This window comes from Sus scrofa, chromosome 6, assembly GCF_054392235.1.
Source record: "Sus scrofa isolate SSC_HxYL_T2T_F1_AM1 chromosome 6, Sscrofa_HxYL_maternal_Yorkshire_Landrace_v2.0, whole genome shotgun sequence".
NCBI lineage: Eukaryota > Metazoa > Chordata > Mammalia > Artiodactyla > Suidae > Sus > Sus scrofa.
Genome location: NC_139388.1, coordinates 61,278,699 through 61,301,719, shown reverse-complemented (window position 1 = coordinate 61,301,719; position 23,021 = coordinate 61,278,699). Strand labels below are relative to the sequence as shown.

General features: G+C 47.0%; 1 protein-coding gene across 1 annotated transcript in view; it reads right to left on the bottom strand.

Annotated features, from left to right (window-relative positions):
• Nucleotides 1-4,585: 4,585 nt before the first annotated feature.
• LOC110261288 (uncharacterized) overlaps nt 4,586-23,021 on the bottom strand; it is a 43,739-nt gene continuing 25,303 nt past the window's right edge. Inside the window, exons 3-4 of the mRNA XM_084965679.1 lie at nt 15,127-15,253; nt 4,586-9,072 (exon numbers count right to left, since the gene is read on the bottom strand). Of these exons, the coding sequence (XP_084821805.1) occupies nt 6,731-9,072; nt 15,127-15,253 (2,469 nt within the window). The 3' untranslated portion in view covers nt 4,586-6,730. The remainder of the gene's footprint in view (nt 9,073-15,126; nt 15,254-23,021) is intronic.

Sequence of the window (23,021 nt, the reverse complement as noted above, 5' to 3'; positions counted from 1 at the left end):
GAGGCAGAGTCTGTATATGAAAGAGGTTTATGCGGAGTTGGGGAACAGAAGAAACGAGGGTTTCTCTGGAGTGGAAACTATTCCAGTAGCAAAGACACAGAGGCAGGAGGAATAATTCCTGAGAAAGGAGCTGAGTGTGTGGAGATAACTACAGGCCCTAAACACCACACAGTAAACAAGCAGTCCCTGACTGCTGCTCAGATAATTTATGGAATATGCTCACTGATGGTGGTTGTTAATGTTCTATCCGTGGAGCATCTTATCTGATGTTAAATGTATCTACGGTTCTAATTCTGATTTTCCTGACATAAGAGCCTTGACATTATTTTCAATATAACAGATAGATTGGGAGTTCCCATTGTGGCTCAGCAGTTAAGGAATCTACTAGTATCTCTAAGGACACGGGTTCGATCCCTGGCCTTGCTCAGTGGGTTAAGGATCTGGCATTGTCCTGAGCTGTGGTGTAGGTTGCAGATGTGGCTCGGATCCCGTGTTGCTGTGGCTCTGGCGCAGGCCGGCGGCTACAGCTCCAATTAGACCCCTAGCCTGGGAATCTCTATATGCTGAAGGTGCGGCCCTAAAAAGACCAGGGAAAAAAAAAAAAAAAAAAAAGATGAGTTTCCATAAAACCTCCAGGCACATGATTCTTTTCTGTTTGGCTGAGCCTGTGCTGCGGAAGTCCCCAGGCCAGGGATGGAACTCGAGCTACAGCAGCACCCGGAGCCACAACTGTCACAACAGCAGATACTTAACTGGCTAACCACCAGGGAACTCCCTCTAATCAAGGTAAGATAATAGCCTAATTATGTGGGAAAAAATATCTTTGTGAAAATGGGTTAAAAATGTGGCTTTGGGGAGTTCCTGCAGTGGTGCAGTGGTTAAAGAATCTGACTAGGAACCATGAGGTTGCGGGTTCGATCCCTGGCCTTGCTCACTGGGTTAAGGATCTGGCGTTGCCGTGAGTTGTGGTGTAGGTCGCATACGAGGCTCAGATCCCGAATTGCTGTGGCTGTGGTGTAGGCCAACAGCTATGGCTCCGATTAGACCCCTAGCCTGGAAATCTCCATATGCCACGGGAGTGGCCCTAGAAAAAGGCAAAAAGACAAAAAAAAAAAAAAAAAATGTGGCTTTTGCTCTAAGGGATACTGGATGAACTTAATGGAGACATCAATTAGATGAACACTGATGATCCACTGACTATGGTAAGAATAATTTCCCTTTTTTATTTTTTTGTCTTTTTAGGGCCACACTCACAGCATATGGAGGTTCCCAGGCTAGGGGTCGAATTAGAGCTACAGCTGCCAGTCTACACCACAGTCATAGCCACGCAAAATCCAAGCCATATCTGCAACCTACCCCACAGCTCATGGCAACACTGGCTCCTTAACCCACTGAGGGAGGCCAGGGATCAAACCCACAACCACATGGTTCCTAGTCGGATTCATTTCCACTGGGCCACGATGGGAACTCCTGGTTGAAAATATTTTGGGGGGGGCTGACGGAAATATTCTAAAAGTAGATTGTGTGTGAATGCTGTCACAATTCTGTAAATCTGGAGTTCCTGTTGTGGCTCAGTGGTTAACGAATCTGACTAGGAACCATGAGGTCGTGGGTTCGATCCTTAGCCTTGCTCAGCCAGTTAAGGAACTGGCGTTGCCATAAGCTGTGATGTAAGTCGCAGAAGCGGCTCAGATCCCTCGTTGCTGTGGCTTTGGCTAGGCTGGTGGCTACAGCTCCGATTGGACCCCTAGCCTGGGAACCTCTGTATGCCGAGGGAGCGGCCCTAGAAAAGGCAAAACAAACAAACAAACAAAAAAAATTTCGTAAATCTACTGCAAACCACTGAACTCTATATTTTAAATGAAATAATTTAATAGTATGTAAATTATCTCAATTTGTTCATTGTTGTAAATTCAGTATTACCCTAGACAAATCTATCTCAATTTATTTATATACATTTCTTCAAAGCATTTAGATGCAACCTTATGTGTCTTTTGAGGTCCCCCCCCACAGGGCAATAATAGCAGCATGCAGAAGCTCCCGGGTCAGGGATCAGACTCAGCCATAACCAGAGCCACAGCAGTGAAAATGCCTAATCCTTAACCCACTGTTCCAAATGGGAACTCAATTTTTGAGTCTTAAAAAAAGTTATTACATTATTTATAATAGTTTTCTCTTAGTAATCCCCCATTAATAATTTACTGATAATATTTCTAATCATTTATCTGAACCTTAAAAGTATTATCTCTAATAAAATTCTCATCTCTTTCTCATATTTTCGCTTAATATCTTAGCTAGCTGCAATATTGTGCAATCATTTTAGAAGCTGGTATCACTTTACATTTGTTCCTGGAAAAAAGGTCTTTTTTTTTTTTTTTTCTTTTGGCTCTTTAGGGCTGCACCCATTACCACTGAGCCACAACGGAAACTCTGGAAATGTATCTTTTTTTATCCCTCATAATGGGGACCATTCTTTCCTCAGTAAATACAACTCCACCTTTCTTGTAGGATTATGTCATGATCACTGTACCTACATCTTATTTAAATATTCATTCATTGGTAATACTGGCCTGTGAAATAAAACCGTAGACATGCTAGGGGTTCCCACCATGGCTGAGTGGTATCGAACCCAACTAGCATCCATGAGGATGGGGTTCGATCCCTGGCCTCCCACAGTGGGTTACGGCTCTCATGTTGCGTGAGCTGTGGTGTGGGCTGCAGACATGGCTTGGATCTGGCATTGCTGTGGCTGTGGTGTAGGCCAGCAGGTGCAGCTCCGATTCAACCCCTAGCCTGGGAGAATCCATATGCCATAGGTGTGGCCCTAAAAAGCAAACCAAACAAACAAAAAACTGTAGGCATGCTTTGCAAATACTGGGAATTTGGTTCCAGAGCACCCCAATAAATTAAATATGGCGTTAAGTGGGTGACATGAAATTATGTTCACAGTGCACATGAAAGTTATGTTTACACCATTCTGTAGACTATAAAGTTTGCAATGTCTTTCGTTTATTTGTTTTAGGGTCATGCCCACAGCATATGAAGATTCTCAGTCTAGGGGTTCAATTGGAGCTACAGCTGCCGGCCTACACCAGCGACATCAGATCCAAGCTGCATCTGCGACTTCCCACCACAGCTCACGGCAACACCAAATCCTTAATCCACTGAGGGAGGCCAGGGATGGAACCTGCAACCTCATGGTTCCTAGTTGGATTCGTCTCCACTGCACCACAATAGGAACACCGGCATTACATCTCTTAAAAAGTACATTAGGAATTCCCTGGTGACTCAGTGGGTTAAGGACCTGGCACTGTCACTGCTGTGGTGTGAGCTAGATCCCTGGCCTGGGAACTTCTGCATGCCATGGGCATGAAGCCCTGCCTGCCCCCCTCAAAAAAAAAACCCACCAAAAAACAAAACCCCCCTCCTGTTCATTAAATTAAAGCTACATTGTTGCTGTTCTTTCTAAGGAGGCAGAAGGCTGCGAAGACCCTGAGGGGTCCTACCTGAGCAGACTGTGATTTTGGTGGGCAAAGAGCTGGAGGATGGTTTACCTTTTGGCTAAAATACCCAGAGACGTCACCCTGAACTTGGTGCTTTACCTGAAGGGTGGCATCGGGGAGCCTCCCCTCAGCAGCTCACCCAGAAATACAACTGGGACGAGATGAGCTGCCCCGCGTGTTATTCTGCCCCGTGCCCTGGTTCTGTCAACGGCCCCATGAAGAACGGTGCCCACTGCCCCCGAGAAAAACATTAACAGTGCCCACACCAACCACCTGCACCCCAAGAAAAACATCAACAAAGACCCATCCACGACCTCCCCCACCAGCAGGGCGCCCTCCAGCACAAACGCAACTTTCCCTTTAACACCAAGCAGCAAACAAATAAAACAGCATTGTATCACCAAGACCACAGGTTACAGGAGCTCCTGCTGTGGCACAATGGGAACAGCGGGTTCAGCGGCCAGCCTGGCACCGTGGGGTAAGGATCCGGCGCTGCTGCAACTGCAGCTTAGGTTGCAACTGTGGCTCAGCTCTGATCTCTGGCCGGGGAGCTCCATATGCCTCAAGGTGGCCAAAAAAGAAGAAGAAGAAAAAAAAAAAATAGATCATCGGCCACAGACAACATGACAAATATAATAAAGTTTGAAACATATAGAGAATTACCAAAATGTGACACAGAGACATGAACGGACCAAATGCTGTTGGAAATATGGTGCCAAGCACGCGCTTCGAACCTTCCCTCTAAAAAATGCACCACCTGGGAGTTCTTGTCGTGGCGCAGCAGCAGCGAATCCGACTAGGAACCATGAGGTTGCGGGTTCGATCCCTGACCTCGCTCCAGTGGGTTAAGGAGCCGACGCTGACGTGAGCTGTGGTGTAGGTCGAAGACTCGGCTCGGATTCCACGTTGCTGTGGCTCTGGCGTAGGCAGGTGGCTATAGCTCTGATTCAAGCCCTAGCCTGGGAACCTCCATATGCTGCAGGAGCGGTCCTAAAAATAAAAAAAAAAAAAAAGGGAAAAAGAAAAGTGCAATAAAACAGGTATGCTTGTGCTGACTTGATAGGAAGTTACCATGACCAGAATCAGTGAAAAAAGTGATTCAATTTTATTAATTAAAACAGGACACCTATTTTACTTCAGAATAAAACCACGGTGAAATGTAACAACAGCTACATGTGAATCATACACATGCATACCCTTCTGATTCTTTTGATTAATTTTTCCTCTCAACGATAACTGCCCTCCCTTCAATTTCCAAGAATAAGACTCATTTTTCATTAAACACAGGTAGATGAGTTCCCCTTGTGGCTCAGCTATAACGAACCCAATTAGTATCTATGAGAATGTGGGTTCCATCCCTGGCCTCGCTCAGTGGGCTAAGGATCTGGCGTTGCGTGAGCTGTGGTGTAGGTCGCAGATGCAGCTCAGATCCCGCGTTGCTGCGGCTGTGGTGTAGGCCGGCAGCTGCAGCTCTGATGCGACCCCCTAGCCTGGGAACCTCCATATGCCGCGGGTGCGGCCCTAAAAAGACAAAATAACAAGGACAAAACCCCACAGAAACATACAACAGCTACTCTCATTCATGGGAAAAAGTGACCAGCTTTACCTGAGCATTGTTTCCACTGCATAATCAGTGCCTGGGAACCTCTCACTCTGCTCGTGGCAAAAACGGGGCTCCCTGATGCCCATCCTGCCCCGTTCACCGTCAGCCGGGAGAGGATTCTGTCCTGTAACCCGCAGCAGCCTGTCTACAGAAGGGCGCCCAGAACCCGACAAGCGGGATGAGTCGTGTCACGGTTTTGCCTGGGGTTTTCTCTAAGGCTAATGCACGTGCTGTTGAACCGGAAAATCCAGGGTCCCACTTTGTCCAGGGAACGTGGATGCGAGGGAACCCCACCTAATGCTGTCAGGTGTATTATCCTATGGATTCCTGCCCAGGGACAACCCTGAAAGGCCTGTAGCAAAGGCATAAGAGCCACAGACTTCAAAATATTGACATAAGGTCACGTCGACGTTGTCAACACTTGATGAAAATGTCAACAACCCTCACTGCATCCGAAACGCAGCTCTCCAACATTAATTCTCTACGTTTCACAGCTTCCATCTTCAGGTACCAGCCTTGGCACACACACTGCTTTGTGTGGCTTCTCAAACATGTACACTGAAGAGTCTAGTTCCTTGCGAGGACTGGGTAAAGCCTCTGCCCCCGCAATTGTACGGTTTCAAATGAACTGCCCACGTTACCGAATATTTGAACCTCAGGTAGAAGGTTTTGCTACACTCCTCGCGTTTGGAAGGTATTATTTCAGGACCTTCCCATCTTGGAATCGTTGGGTAAAATCTTCGCCATGCACACTGCATTCTGATGGTTTTTCTTCCAGGACGGATACTCTGGTGTCCAGGGGTGAGTGTGTAATACTTTGAAATTGCCATGTTCACTCAATTTGTAAGCATGGAGCATTTGGTGAAGGCTTTGTTTAAGGCACAATAGAAAAGCGTTGCCACCTTCGGCACCTCTGTCATATTCTGTCCTGTGGGGAGAGTCTGATGATTCGTGAGATGTGAGCCCTGAGTAAAGGTTCTTCCCACGCGTGGCCTGTGTGAGGTCATCTGCAGAGTGAATTCTTTGGTGGATGACTTTCTGGTCTGAAAGCCTGGTCATATGAAATACATGCACCTGATTTCTCTCAAGCGTGACTTCTCCAATAACACGTGGATGAGGACACCTGCTAAAACCCTTGCTCTATTAAAATCTCTCCCAATAGGGATGACCTGACAGTAAGTTAGGCTTGAAAGTACACTGACGAATTCCCCAGACTCCTGATACTTGTGAGGTTTATCTCCAGTCGGAATTTCTTGGTGGATCGTGAAGGCATGAATTTTGACTTAAGACTCCTGAGACAGGCACGAGGTTGCTCCAGTTTCTGTCGAGCAGGGGCTCCGTGGTTGGACGTAAGGCTCTGCCACACTTAAGATATTCACACCCATTCTCCCCACTGTGAATGGCCCGTGGATTTAAAGTGTCTGTGTTTACTGACGTCCTTGCCAAACAGGTCACATCGGCATGACGTCCCCTGTGTACCCATTACCTGACGAGGGTGGAAATCTGACTGAAGGCGTTTCCACACGCAACCCTTCGGAAGGAAAGGTTTCTGCACAGCATGGATTTTCCACTGAGTTTCAAGCCGAGACTCTTCACTGAAGACTTGACCACGCTCGCGACATCGTTAAGGTTTCTTTTGGGTGTGAATCCTCTGATGCTTTGCAAGGGTTGGATTCTGACTAAAGACCTTGCCACACTCGTGACATTTGTAAGGTTTCTCTCCAGTGTGAACCCTCTGATGCACCCTAAGATGTGAATTCTGGGTAAACACCTTGCCGCAGACATTGCATGTATACGGTCTCTCTTGAGTGTGAATTCTCTGATGCCCGGCAAGGTGTGAACGGCGACGGAACACGCTGCCACACACATCGCACTTGTAAGGTTTTGCTCCTGTGTGGATCATCAGATGTCGGCTGAAGGCGGACTTATCATTAAAGGTTTTGCCACAGGCGCTACATTCGTAAGGCTTCTCTCCAGTGTGAATTCTCTGGTGTCTGGCAAGGTAGGAATTTTGACTGAAGACTCTGCCGCACACATCGCATTTATACAGTTTCTCTTCCGTGTGGATTAGCAGATGGCGACTGAGTTTCGATCTGTAATTAAAGGTCTTGCCACACTCATGGCATTGGTAAGGCTTCTCGCCAGTGTGATTTCTCTGATGAATGGCAAGGTCTGACTTTCGACGATAGATTCTGCCGCAGATATCACATTTATGTAATTTCTCGCCTGCGTGGGTTGCCTGATGGCGAGCGAGGGTTGCGTGCTGATCAAAGGTTTTGCCACACGCATCACATGTGCAAGGTGTGGCTCGAGCGTGGATGAGCCGATGCCTTGCAAGGGTGCCTTTCTGACAAAAGACTTTGCCGCACTCGTGACATTGATAAGCGTCCTCCTCTCCGGTATGTGTCCTCTGATGAAGTGTAAGAATTGCTTTTTTCCTAAAGACCTTCCCACAGTCGCTGCACCTGTAAGGGGTCTCTCCAGAGTGAAGTCTCTGGTGCTTTGCGAGGTATGCATTTTGACGGAAGACTTTGCCACACACCTCGCATTTATATTCTTTCCCTCCATTATGAAGGAGCTGGTGTTTCCTGAGGTTTGAACTGTGGTGGAAGCTTTTGCCGCACTCACTGCATTTGTAAGGCTCCTCTCCCGTATGAACTGCCTGATGACATGCAAGGGATGCTTTCTGACTGAAGACCTGGCCGCACGCATGGCATGTGTAAGGTTTCTCTCCAGTGTGAGTCCTGTGATGAATGACAAGATTTGATCTGCGACTATAAACGTTGCCGCAGACATCGCATTTATGCAACTTAAGCCCCTTATGGATCATCTGATGGCGCAGGAGGACGGAGCGGTGGTGAAAGGTTTTGCCACACTGGGTACATCTGTAAGGTTTCTCTCCCGTGTGAATCCTCTGGTGACTCGCAAGGGTTCCTTTTCGGCTAAAGACCTTGCCACACGCGTTACACTTGTAGGGCTTCTCGCCCGTGTGAATTCGCCGATGAAGCGCGAGGATTGAATTGCGATTAAAGCCTTTACCGCACACGTCACATGCGTACGGCTTGGCTCCTGTGTGGATTCTCTGATGTCTCCTTCGATTCGAACTGTGATGAAACTTCTTGCCACACACATCACAGGTGTAGGCTTTCTCTGCGGCATGAATTCGCTGATGCATGGCGAGGTATGACTTTCGACGGAAGGCTTTTTTGCACACCTCACATGTATACGTGTTCTCGTCTATACGGCTTGTCAGAGGTCCTGTGTTGTGTGAGCCGGGACTCAGGGTTTGGCCACGCACAGGAGGTTTGTAAGCTTTCTCTCCAGTATGATTTCTCGGATGAACTGCAAGATCTGAGTTCAGACGAAAGACTTTGCCGCAAAGTTCACGGTCATGCACTTTCTCTCCTGCAAGGATGATCGGAGGTTCAGTGAGGTTTAGGTCCTGATGAAAAGTTTCACTCCCCCGATTATATCTGTGCGGGCTTTCCCTGTGTTCACGATGGTCTTGCGTCAGTATGGAAGGAGGCGGAAAATCACTCCCATTTGTGTTAGGGATGTTGGCTTGGATGACAGGAGACACTGTTTGAGGTGGTGAAAATGAGGCACGACTACGGAGACTCGAGTCAGCTTGAAGAATTTTCTCTGCACTTTTAAATCCATGCAGTTCATCCTGAAAGCTTACTGCAAACCTGCTACCAGCAGGACTGATCCCTGCAATACTGGTACCATGTCGATCTCGCTTAGCGGTGAGATTTTCGTGTTGCGTTACAGCCATTCCTTTGTCAGTTCTTTCCTCATCTCTCTGCTGAGACTCAAGGTCGTATGTGTTTCCCTGGATTTCCCTCAGGTAAAAATGTTTGATTTTGTTCCTTTCCTGTCTTTGCAGCTTCACTGTCTGGAATGCTTCTCCTCTATCAGTGTTTACTTTCGGTTGTAATTTCTTGATCACATGTATAGGAGAGATATCTAGAAGAGATAAACATAAGTGGCTTATTGGATATAATTCATAATTAATACAGTATGTTAAATACATGACATTACACCAAAACTAACCCTTAGAGCAAACCAAGTTAGTAACGGTCCAATAAAGATCTTGGAATTTCTTTTTCTTTTTTTTTTTTTTTTTGGAGTTCCCGTCGTGGCTCAGTGGTTAACGAATCCGACTAGGAACCATGAGGTTGCAGGTTCGATCCCTGGCCTTACTCAGTGGCTTAAGGATCTGGCGCTGCCGTGAGCGGTGGTGTGGGTCACAGACGCAACTCGGATCCCTCGTTGCTATGGCTGTGGCATAGGCTGGAGGCTACAGCTCCAATTGGACCCCTAGCCTGGGAACCTCCATATGCTGCAAATGAGGCCCTAGAAAAGACAAAAAGACAAAAAAATTTTTTTTTGTTGTTGTTTTCTAGTATTTTTCTCTTTAGGGCCAAACCTTCCTGGGCTAGGGGTTGAACTGGAGCTGCAGCAGCAGGCCTATGCCACAGCCACAGCAATGTGGGATCTGAGCCACATCTGTGACCTGTGCCATGGCTTGTGGTAACACTGGATCCTTAATCCACTGAGTGAGGCCAGGGATTGAACCCACATCCTCATGGATATTAGTTGCATTCTTAACCCACTGAGCCACAGCAGGAACACCAAGATGTAAAAGTTTTAGAAGCACATTTTTCATAAATGATTTCTTACCAAAGAAAAAGTCATTGGAGGTAATTCTAATTAATTTTAGGGTACAGTGTTTGAAGCAACCTAAGCCAAAAACGCTTACAATGGAAAAAAACTTCTGTTAGCTATCAAAGAAAGTATATTTTTCCACTATGACAACAAAGCACCTATCAATTAATAATAAACATACAGCTGCCTCATAATCAAAGAGAAAAAATATACTACACATATACTCAGCATACCTATTATGCAAGAATAATGCTTAAGAGTGGACAACGTATTGTAACAGTAAATAGAAAACTAGTTTATCTTATGCATAGTCTAAATGAGTGGAAGGATAGAACTGGGAAACAAAGCATAGAGGAAACGAAGAAATTGATAAAACAATTTTCTAAATACTTTCTATAAAACTATGTACCTATGAAGAATAAAAAATTCTGAAACACCATTAAATTGAAATTCAATATTAATGAAGTTCGCTTGTGGTCAGAAGGTTAAGCCTCCTTCAATGTCACTGCAAGGGCTTGGGGTCACTGCTGCGGTGCCGGTTCAATCCCTGGCCTCGGAACATCCACTTGCCATGGGTGAGGGCAAAATAAACCAAATATTAAATGAAACAGTCTCCAGTTATGTTAACGGCCAATAAATGGAGAAATTCTCTACCTTCAACATCTAGTTCACTGGCTCGAAAATATATGTAATCAAGAGTGAGCAATCTGTAAATTTATTAACTAGGTCAGACACAATGCTACGAAGGACAAATTGCAAAAAAAAAAAAAAAAAAAAAAAAATCATTCCAGAAATAATGCTAAGAGGGAGTTCCCATGGTGCAGCGGAAATGAATCTGACTAGGATTCATGAGGACACAGGTTCAATCTCTGGCCTCACTCGTTGGGTTAAGGATCTGATGTTGCAGTGAGCTGTGGTTTAGTTGCAGACATAGCTTGGATCTGGCATTGCTGTGGCTGTGGCATAGGCCAGTGGCTACAGCTCGAATTCGACCCATAGCCTGGGAACCTCCATGTGCCATGGGTGCGACCCTAAAACAAAAAGAAAGAGTTCCCGTTGTGGCTCAGTGGTTAACGAATCCAACTAGGTACCAGGAGGTTTCAGGTTTGATCCCTGGCCTTGCTCAGTGAGTTGAGGATCCAGCGTTGCGGTGAGCTGTGGTGTAGGTTGCAGACGCGGCTCGGATCCCGCGTTGCTGTGGCTCTGGCGTAGGCCGGTGGCTGCAGCTCCGATTCGACCCCTAGCCTGGGAACCTCCATATGCTGTGGGTAAGGCCCTAGAAAAGGCAAAAAGACAAAACAAAACAAAACAAAACACTGTCTTAAAGCATCTAACAGTACAAATTTCTTTTAAAAGGCTTGAGTAAATTTATGATTTTTCAGGTAAGGGCAGTAGACTCGCAGGTTTATGTGCATGACCCCAATTGATACAAAACATCATGAGGGAAGCAGCATGTGAACCTGGATCTGCAGACCGAGACAATGTAACTTGACAATGACTGTCATTTGAGCCAAATAGAGGACATACTATTACAGCAAATTCCAGGAGCTTAGGGAAAAAAAAAAAAAAACTTCAAGGGAAATGCAAGAGAGGAGCTGTGTAACTAAAAATGTTATTCGGCCATCCCTCCTGGAAATGGTTTCTGGTTCATCACTGAAGGTATTAATCTACTTCATAAGCTCCCGCATTAAGATGCTTCAACAAATAACTATAAAAAATAAAAAATTAATGAAGCAAAAAATAAATAAATAAAATGACCATAGACTTATCTAAAAAAAGATGCTTCAACATGAGTTGCGGTTTGATCCCTGGCCTTGCTCAGTGGGTTAAGGATCTGGCATTGCCGTGAGCTGTGGTGTAGGTCACAGACACAGCTCGTATCTCACATTGCTTTGGCTGTGGTATAGGCCGGCAGCTCTAGCTCCAATTAGACCCCTAGCCTGGGAACCTCCTTATAATGCAGGAGTGGCCCTAAAAAGCAAAAAAAAAAAAAAAAAAAAAAAGTTTCAAAATTAGGAGTTGAGGTAGAATAAGCAATGGCACACAGGTGACAAAAAAAGATATGTCATCAACAACAGTTTACTCAATAGCATCACAAATACGAAGATGTGAACTTGGACAATGCTCTTTGTCCCTAGGAGAAATTCCTGTATCACTGAGGCTGAAACGGGATGGTCATTAGCACATGATCAAAGAGAGGGTCATTAGTACATGAGAAAGGGGATGCTCATTAGTACATGAGAAAGGGGAGGGTCATTAGCACATGAGAAAGGGGGTGGTCATTAGCACATGAGAAAGGGGGGTGGTCATTAGCACATGAGAAAAGGGATGCTCATTAGTACATGAGAAAGGGGAGGGTCATTAGCACATGTGAAAGGGGAGGGTCATTAGCACATGAGAAAGGGGAGGGTCATTAATACATGAGAAAGGGAAGGGTCATTAGTACATGAGAAAGGGAAGGGTCATTAGCACATGAGAAAGAGAAGGGTCATTAGTACATGAGAAAGAGGGTGGTCATTAGCACATGAGAAAGGGGACGGTCATTAGTACATGAGAAACACTATCACAGTGCCCTGGAGACAAACCTTTGTCACATTCCTCAAAACCAGAAAGACTCACTGGGAGGCTGCAGATGTACTTTCTACTCCTCTCCCAGACATGATGACCACTCCACAAAGTGGCTTGGCGTGGAGATTTTGTAGGTAGAAGGAAAATATTACAACAGTTGAGGGAACACAGTCTCCAACAAAACTGTAACCCAGTAAGCCTACTCCACAGACTCCACCAGCAGGTATCCATTAACTAGGGTGGACCATCACAGCAAAGAAACCAGAAAAAATTTCAGACCCTAGGACTACGTACTTCAAAAGCAAGTTTTGGGGCAAAATCATGCAAACCCAGCAGAGTATGACATCGGAGTATACATTCTCCAACTAGGTAGAGCAGTACTAGAGGGAAAAAATACAGGATGTGAGATAGTACAGGACTTTGAGATGGAACCATACGTTCTACCCACAGATGCCAAACTAGGAGCCTGAAAGATGCAGCTCTTCACTCCACGGGGACCTGGAGACTACAAAGAGACCTCTCTGTCCACTGACCTCAACCTTTTCCTACATAACAGTTTCAGAAGAACAATCCACTGGCTGTTACACGCATCTCTGAAGCATGTGGCAAAAGCAGAGGAGAAGAAACGTCTCAGGGGTGCAAACACGCAGACAGGGCTTGAGGCAATTGCATGCAAGCTCTGAGGGGCTGGACGGACTCAGAGAGCAGCCAGTGTTTGTCCATCTTCGGACGAGGTCTCCTGAGAACATGAGATGAGGATGGCACCCAGAGAAGTTCAGGGACTGGGGTCTGGAGGCCTCACCTCTTTTCTATGTGGACTGAGAATTGAGCCTCCCATGGAGGCATGCCTGAAAGAGAGATGAGGGGTAGAGGCCCTGATAAAAAAAGCCAGCATGGTAGATGCAAACTATTGCATTTGGAGTAGATAAGCAATGAGATCTGAATACCACAGGGAACTCTAATCCAGTCACTTGTGATGGAACATGATAGAGGATAACATGAGAAAAAGAATCCATACATAGACAGATAGATAGGTAGACAGTTGGGTCACTTTGCTGTACAGTAGAAACTGACAGAACACTATAAATCGACTATAATGGAAAAAATAAAAATCATAAAATTTTTAAAAAAGAAAGAAAGAAAGAAAAAAAAAAAAAAAAACAGCACTGGAGAACCAGCAGTCGAGTGAGCCATATCCACTGGGGTCCATGGGTGGGGCAGGGTCACTGGTGGACCCCCAGGCTCTGGGCATGGTCCCCATCCTCCAGGTGGGCATTTCTCTGCTTCGGGCCACAGCCAGGTATGGGGATGGAGATGGGGCTGGGACTGAGGGCAGGGGACCAGCAACTTTTTATTCTGAACATCCCGGGAGAGGGACCACTGTAGGGGCAGGTAAGAGTTCCCCCCTCCATGGGCCACTTCCAGACAGAAGAATTGGCTTCCAGCTTTCAATAAATGTCACCCTCAGTATGCATTAGTACACTGAGAATTTTCACCATCATTTGCAATTAACGTCACACCGTCACACCCTTTCTGCATGAGAAAGCTGAATCCCCCCCTCAATGAACAGACATCAATGACTGACACTAATAAAAATACGGTAATACAGTAAATACGGTAATATTTAGAAGTTCCTGTCGTGATGCAGCGGAAACGAATCTGACTAGGAACCATGAGGTTGTGGATTTGATCCCTGGCCTTGCTCAGTGGGTTAAGGATCCGGCGTCGCCATGAGCTGTGGTGCAGGTCGCAGACGCGGCTCGGATCCCACGTTGCTGTGGCTGTGGACTAGGCTGGCGGCTACAGCTCCGATTCGACCCCTAGCCTGGGAACTTCCATAGGCCGTGGGTGCGGTCCTAAAAACGACAGAAAGACAAAAAAAAAAAAAAAAGTAATATTTAAAAGAAAGAAAGAAAGAAATAACAGCCCCCCTCACGCTCCTCCAAGTCCAGTAACAACGAGTTCACAGGCGCCAGAGTGCTGTCAGTCATAATTCTTTGCATGTGTCTCTGTAGGAGCTGCAGGCCCACTGGAGGGTCCAAGCGTACATTTCACATGTTGCAGGACAGAGTGATAAGTTATGGAGAAGAAAAATGTCCTGAGAGTTCACGAAAATAAATTAGCTTCTGCAGAACTCTCCGAGGAGGGGCAAGTTAACCAAACACTATTAATACCGTGGCTTGCCCTCGGCCCTTCTGAGATGCATTCACTCTCTGATACACCCACAAGGCATGCATGTCGCTCTCCACCGCCCAGGGCTCTTTCTCTTGCTACAAAGTGGGTAAAATATTCAGATGAGAAACAGATACCCTTCCGCAGAAGAAGAAAGAAACATGATTGGCGGTGGCTTTTCCAGGGACCCAGGTCTCTGTTCACCTAAGGGGAAAGGACATTATCAGTGGGTCTAGAAAGATAGTTTCAGAAGTCACCCACTTCCGCCTCCTTCTGGATACACAGGGCACAGGATCCTATGCAGAAATGCAGCTCTTTCCCCAGAACTCCTAAATCAAAAGCACATGGAGAGAAAACAGGAGAGTGGGTACAAAGTTTGCCACTGAGCTGGAAAACCGCCTAAGCTCCGGAACAAGCCCTGATGTGTCATGAAGTGGGTAGAGCATCCGAGGAAAAGCTAGGTTTAAACTCCTGATGCCTCCTCCTGAAGTTTTTCACGGAGTCAACAGAGATTCCAGATCAGTAACGCAAAACGGGCTCAAAAGAGCCACGTAACAGAAATGCAAAGACACCCAGGGGAAGATGCCAGCCCTCAAGGGAAGCGATGCTCACCCAGAGAGAGCAGGTTCCTGTAGGTCTCCAGCATCACGTCCCTGTACAAGGCCCTCTGCGCAGGGTCCAGGCAGGCCCACTCCTCCGGAGAGAACTCCACGGCCACGTCCTCCAAGGTCAATGGTCCCTGAAAGGAAAACCCGTTTCACCAAGGGGCCCTGAGGACAGTTCTTATCGTCACACAAAATGAGAAGAGGAGAGAGGGGTAAGGATCGACTCAGGTGAAATATACATTATCAAATATCCAAGTAAAAGCATACGGAGCAAATAAATTACGGGTTCTTTTTTTTTTTGGCTATGTCCATGGATGCACAAGTTCACGGGCCAGGGATCAAACCCTTGCCACGGCAGCAATAACACCAGATCCTTAACCACGAAGCCAGGGAACTCCAAAAGGATGGGTGTTTAATTGTACTTTCTTAAGCTTTTTCATGAGATTGTAACATTCAATGTGGATTTTTCATTTTTGTGGACAATACGCAAAATATGTACAAATAAAACCCAACAATGGGTGGTCTAGGCACAAGTGTTACATGTTATATTCTATACATTGAGTGACAGCCAGTATCTAAATGAGCTACCGAGTGACTGGTGTCTTCAGAGATGACAAAGTCCACAGTGCTATTAACAAAAGTCCAGATCTTGGAGCTCCCGTTGTGGTGCAGCGGAAACGAAACCCACCAGGAACCATGAGGTTGCGGGTTCGATCCCTGGCCTTGCTCAGTGGGTTGAGGATCCAGCGTTGCCATGAGCTGCAGTGTAGGTCACAGATGTGGCTCGGATCCCGCGTTGCCGTGGCTGTGGTGTAGGCTGGTAGCTGTGGCTCCGATTCGACCCATAGCCTGGGAACCTCCATATGCCATGTGGGTGAGGCCCTAAAAAGCAAAAAAAAAAAAAAAAAAAGTCAGAATCTTAAATTACGATGACGACAACAGGAGCAACAAGTAAGGGTGTTTGGACACTTCCTATAAGCTATACGTTACACTAAATGCTTTATACACATGAACTTGTTATCAACCTCAAAAAAAAAAAAAAAAAAAAAGAAAGATCTGTTCCCATCTTACAGAGGAGAAAGCTGTCAGAGACTCTGAGAAAAACAACTCAGGTCAAGAAGCTAAAAAATGACACAACACAGACATGATCTAAGGTGGCTGGGCTCCAGAACTGAAGCTAAAGAAGCAAAAAGTTCAGTAACAGAAAGAGCATTAAACGTACACTGATAGGAGTTCCCGTCGTGGCCAAGTGGTTAACGAACCCAAGTAGGAACCATGAGGTTGCGGGTTTGATCCCTGGCCATGCTCAGTGGGTTAAGGATCCGGCGTTGCTGTGGCTGTGGTGTAGGCCAGCAGCTACAGCTCCAATTAGACCCCGAGGCTGGGAACCTCCATATACCTCGGTGTGGCCCTAAAAAAGAAAAAAGACAATAACAACAACAACAAAAATACACTGATAGAGGGAGTTCCCATTGTGGCTCAGTGGGTTAAGAACCCAACTAGTATTCATGAGGATGTGGGTTCCACCCCTGGCCTCAATCAGTGGATTAAGGTTCTGGCATTGCTGTGAGCTGTGGTGTAGGTCTCAGACGTGGCTCGGATCCTGCGTTGCTGTGGCTGTGGTGTAGGCCAGCCACAGGTGCTGCTCTAAAAAAGACCAAATTAAAAACAGACAAACAAAAACATTGATGGAGGATTCCCTGAAAAAACTTGAGAGAAATTGAAATTTAAAGTGAACAACACTGGGAGTTCCTGTTGTGGCTCAGTGATAACAAACCCAACTAGAATCCATGAGGACTAGGGTTTGATCCCCGGCCTCGATCAGTGGGTTTAGGATCCGGTGTTGCCATGAGCTGTGGTGTAGGTCGAAGATGTGGTTCAGATTCCAGATTGCTGTGGCTGTGGTGTAGGCCTGTAGCTACAGCTCTGATTCGACCCCTAGCCTGGGAACTTTCATATGCCGTGGGTGAGGCCCTAAAAAGCAAAAAATAAAAAAAAAAAAAAAATAGGAGTTCCCGTCGTGGTGCAGTGGTTACCGAAACTGACTAGGAACCATGAGGTTGCGGGTTCGGTCCCTGCCCTTGCTCAGTGGGTTAACGATCCGGCGTTGCCGTGAGCTGTGGTGTAGGTTGCAGACGCGGCTCGGATCCCGCGTTGCTGTGGCTCTGGCGTAGGCTGGTGGCTACAGCTCCGATTCAACCCCTAGCCTGGGAACCTCCATATGCCGCGGGTGCGGCCCAAGAAATAGCAACAACAACAACAACGAAACGACAAAAGACAAAAAAAAAAAAAAAAAAAAAGGTCATAGATGTGAACACACACACACACACACAAATACACATAAAATGTTGGTAGTCTTCCTACTGTTTAAACCATTAACAGGATAGTGTAGAAAAAAACTGAAGGCCATGGATTATATCTATGATATAATTTCAACTGAAAGAAGATAGAACACATAGTTATGAAATCAACATGTAATTTTTTTTTTCTTTTTCCTTTCCACAGTCACAGCCATGCAGGATCTGAGCTGCCTCTGTGACCCACACCAGAGCCTTCAGCAATGCCGGATCCTTAATCCACTGAGCGAGACCAGGGATCAAACCCGAGTCCTCAAGGATACCTGTCGGGTTCTTCACCTGGGGTGAGCCACAATGGAAACTCCCCAAATCAGGATGTATCTTATCAAACGATGCACTTGAACATCCCTGAACTCCCGGACACACATGGAAACATACAATTAACTAAAATGAGAGTTATCTCTGGACATTTTATTTTTGTCTTTTTCTAGGCCGCACCACAGCCAATGGAGGTTCCCATGCTAGGGGTCTCGTGGGAGCTGTAGCTGCTGGCCTACACCACCGCCACAGCAATACACAGCATACAGTAGTTCCAGGGCCAGGGATCGAACCCGAGGCACAGCAGTGACAACACTGGATCCTTAACCTGCTGAGCCGCCAGGGAACTCCTTACCATTCTTAAATGACTATATTGCCCCAGATGTTCCATAGAGTCAGTGGAATCCCTATTGAAATTTCAATGGCAATTTTCGCAGTAACAGAAAAAAAAAAAAAAAAAAAAAAAAAAAGTCACACTAAAATCCATAGGGCATCTCAAGGGACCCCCAAGGAGCTAAAACATTCTTGAAAAAGAGGACGGAAGCTGTGACCTTTACATGTCAAAACATCTTAGAAAGTCGTCACGACGATGTAACGCTGTCATAAACAGAGATACATAAACCAAAGGAGGAAGTTAGAAGAGCAGACACAATCCTTTGAATATATGTAAGATGTACGGACCAGGGTTTCAAGATACACGAAGGGGAAAGGACAGCCTCAGGAACACGTGGCGCTGAGAAGCGAGAGAGCCACTAGCAAAGGAATGAACCAGAATGTTACCTGCAACGAAGGTAGAAAACTGTGTGTCAAGTGGTACAACCCACAGCGTGAGAAAGACAACCTCTCAGGAAGGGAGGTGATGAAAGTGACCTAAAGTATTTCCAGGAGTGCCCGTTGGGGCTCAGCGGTAACCAAGGAGGACATGGGTTCAATCCCTGGCCTCCCTCAGTGAGTTAAGGATCTGGCGTTGCCCTGAGCTGTGGCATAGGTGGCAGGCGAGGCTCGGATCCCGCGTTGCCGTGGCAGTGGTGTGGGCCGGCAGCTGCAGCTCTGTTTCAGCCCCTAGCCTGGGAGCTTCCATATGCTGCAAATGCGGCCCTAAAAACCAAAACACATAAAATATTTCCAACTGTCAGAGACTTAGATTGACTTCGTAACTTAAATTCAAGGATGGACTAAAACACCTTCTCTCACTGAACTTTCCATTCCATTCCCAATCATTAAGATTTTGAAGTCAGAGACTCACTTGTGCTTCGACTGCCCAAGAAAACGTCAGAAGACATTTCCCCTAATGGGTCTCACGTCCAGATTTTACCAGGCTTTTGTGCACATTAATTCTTGACTTCCACTGGCAGCTTCTGGAGCCTGGTTGACAGAGAGCAGACTATGCATCCAGACGGGGCCCTAATAGCACTGACACCCCATCTCCAGTCCACGGGTGTGAAGCCCAGGACGATGCCCAGGGGGATGCCAAGCTCCAGGTCACTGGGTCATAAGTGGAGGGGACAGGCCCTGAGGGGAGGCCCCGGGTGACTGGGAACGGACAGTGTCGGGCAGGACACTTCAGCGTCAGACAAGATGAGTGAGGCCAAAGGAGGGCATCTCAGGAAGGACAGACGGAGAATCCCTGAGGAATTAACTTTACCTGAGAAACAGCCATTCCTGACTCCTGGCCTTCCTTCCTCCTCCTCCTCCTCCCCTGCTGGGCTTCTTGCTCAGGCAACATGAGGTTTCGAAGTCAATCTTGAAAGGTGAGAAGGTTCCTAAGGTGTAAGATCCACACGCCTCCTTCCTGTGCCACAACCACACACACAAGGGAAACTTCACCATGTGCAAGAGACAGGCCTCTGCTGCCCACGGTCCCAGGAGGGACTCAGGACAGGAAACCCATAATGACCCACAAAGAAGTTTTCCCCGACTTTTCTTCAGATCGCAGTATTCTTCTGGTGAGGCCCTCACCCACACCACAGCCGTGGGCACCTCCGCTGGACCCCACAACCCCCAGCAGGTGACAGACCAGCCCTGCTCCATCCCCCGTGCAGAGCAGAGCCCCCGGCCCCTCAGCCCAGATCCCAGCCCTCAGGATTGGGAGGACGCAGAGCCTTGCTGCTCAAGGATGGATCCGGATTGGAATCACCTGGGGGGGGGGCCTTAACTATTGTTGAGGCCCCACATCCACTATTCGAAGGGGACTCTCTGGTCAAAGGGCACGGAACACGTATATGCAAAACACACCAACCATCGGACGTGAAGCCTGGGTTGGGCACCACTCAGAGGGGGCGGGCCCAGGACACCTCTCATTCCTGTTTGCTTTTCCAGCTTTCTGGGCACGTAATTGATGACAAACAATGGGGTTCATACGAAGCATCTGACGGGACTGCCTGTCAGACGTTCGGATGCGTAGAGATGTTGACAGTGACAGAATTGATGCTTCCGTCGACTCACAACTACCAGCGGGCGTCTGTGTGGTGAGAATCCTTAAGTTTCACCCGCGGAGCAACTTCCACGCATACAGTAACACAGCATTAACGGCAGCGGGCACACTTCACACTAGATGGACACGGGGTACCTCTTCAGGGCACAACTGAGTGTGGGTAACCTCTGGCCGACAGCTCCCTAATTGTCACGCCACTCAGTCCCACGTAGCAAACTGCAGAGTCTACGGCGCTATGAGTTTGACATTTCGGATATCTGTCTACGCATCTTTTTCAGTCCAATAATGTCAGAAGTAACAATAATGATACTGTCAGAATGTTAGAATAATAATTTAGGGCCGACATAAATTTCTCTATCAATTCATCTGTGATCAAACATTTCGGTTCTTTAGACATCTTGTTAATGAATGATGCAGTAATGCTTATTGGAGTCCAAATGCTTCCCTCACCGTCCTGATTTTGTTTCCTCTGGATATCTAGCCAGAGGTGGGTTTCTTTTCTTTCATTTTTTTTTTTTTTCTTTTTGGGACTGCACCTGCAGCACACGGAAGTTTCCGGGCTAGGGGTCGATTGGAGCTGCAGCGCAGGCCGACGCCACAGTCACGGCCACAGCGACACTGAATTCAAGAGGCATCTGCGGCCTTCGCTGCAGCTTGTGGCAGTGCCAGATCCTTAACCCACTAAGCAAGGCCAGGGATTAAACTTGAATCCTCACAGAGACAATGTTGGGTCCTTAACCCACTGAGCCACAACAGGAACTCCCAGAGGTAGGCTTAAACAGATTGTGCAGCTGTTCTGTTTAATTTACAGAGGATGGAGGTCCTGTCGTGGCGCAGCGGAAGCAAATCCCACTAGGAACCATGAGGTTGCAGGTTCGATCCCTGGCCTCGCTCCGTTGTCTAGAGCTGAGGCGTGGGGCACAGACTCGGCTTGGATCTGGCGTTGCTGTGGCTGTGGTGAGGCCAGCAGCGGTAGCTCTGATTAGACCCCTAGCCTGGGAATCTCTGTGTGTGGCCTTTAGGAAAAAAAAAAAAAACATACAGAGGAAACTCCTATTGTGTTCACTAAGAGCCAAACCATTTACATTCCCGCTAAAAAGCAGAAGCGGTCCCTGTTCTCTCTCTCTTTTCTTTTCTTTTTTTTTGGTCTTTTCAGGGCCAAACTCGCAGCATATGGAAGTTCCCAAGCTAGGGGTCAAATCAGAGCTACAGCTGCTGGCCTACACCACAGCCACAGCCACACTGGATCTGAGCCACGTCTGCGACCTACACCACAGCTTATGGCAACGCCAGATCCTTAACCCACTGAACGAGGCCAGAGATTGAACCTGCAACCTCACAGATACTGGTCTGATTCGTTTCCACTGAGCCACAATGGGAACGCCTCTTTTTTAAAACATTAAAAAAAATTTTTTTGGCCATAACTTCGGCAAATGGAAGTTCCCAGGCCAGGGATCAAACCCAAGTTGCAGTTGTGACCTACGCCAGAGCTGTAGCAACAGTGGATCCTTAACCCACTGCCCCGCAGCAGGAACGCCCTGTTCTCTATTTTGCATGTGTGTGTGTGTGTGTGTGTGTGTGAGAGAGAGAGAGAGAGAGAGAGAGAGAGAGAGAGAGAGAGAGAGAGAGAGAGAGAGAGAGAGAGAGAGGGAGAGAGAGTGAGTGAGTCAGGCAGGGAGAGCACAGTAGAGGAACCTGCTCTAGCTTGGCAGCAAGAAAGTAGCAGCTATAGCTTCTCAGGGGTGTGCTTCTGGGATGTGGGTCACTGTGGCATTGCCAGCCCCCTGATCTTTTTCTTTTTTTTTTTTTAAGGGCCACACCTACAGCATATGGAAGTTCCCAGGCTAGGGGTCGAATTGGAACTACAGCTGCCAGCCTACACCACAGCCACAGCAACTCAGGGTCTGGGCCAAGTCTGTGCCCTACACCACAGCCCATGGCAACACCAGATCCTTAATCCACTGAGCGAGGCCAGGGATTGAACCCACATCTTCACGGATACCAGTCAGGTTCTTAACCCCCTGAGCCACCTGGGGAACGCTGGCCTTCTGATTCTTGGAACAATCTTTCCCCACATGAAAGAACTTACTGGCTCCTCGCAAGTTCTGTCCACATACCCAGACCTAGCAGAATCTCTCTAATGAAAACATTCTGAACTTTGAAGTTTAGAACTCATAATTTCCCTTCTGTGCTCAAGCGACCTTGCAAATTCTCATAAATCCCACACAGGCTCCGTATGACTCATACCCACACTCTGTTATAAAATAGCAGAAGACATTCCAAACTCTAATAAATCATGTCTGAGGGAAAAGTACATAGGAAGACACCCGGGGAACCACGAGATGGAACACACCGTGTCTGGACTCACAGGGAGCAGGGACCAAACACTGTCATCTCAAAAAACCACACATAAAAGAAAGAGGTTTCCAATGATGCGCTTGCAGGACCCATAGGACCTCCCCAGAACCCAACTCCCTACCTCCCATGTCCTCTGCCTGCCTACTGTCTGTAGAAAAACTTTAGTCAATAAGAAATTAAAAAAAAAAACAAAACTTTAGTCAAAGAATAAATTTAGGAGTTCCGTCATGGCTCAGTGGTTAACAAATCTGACTAGGAACCATGAGGTTGCGGGTTCGATCCCTGGCCTTGCTCAGTGGGTTAAGGATCCGGCGTTGCTGTGAACTATGCTGTAGGCTGCAGACGTGGCTTGGATTCCGTGTTGCTGTGGCTCTGGTGTAGGCCTGTGGCTACAGCTCCGATTGGACCCCTAGCCTGGGAACCTTCATATGCCGCGGAAGCGGCCCAAGAAAATGCAAAACGTCAAAAAAAAAAAAAAAAAAAAAGGAAAGAAAG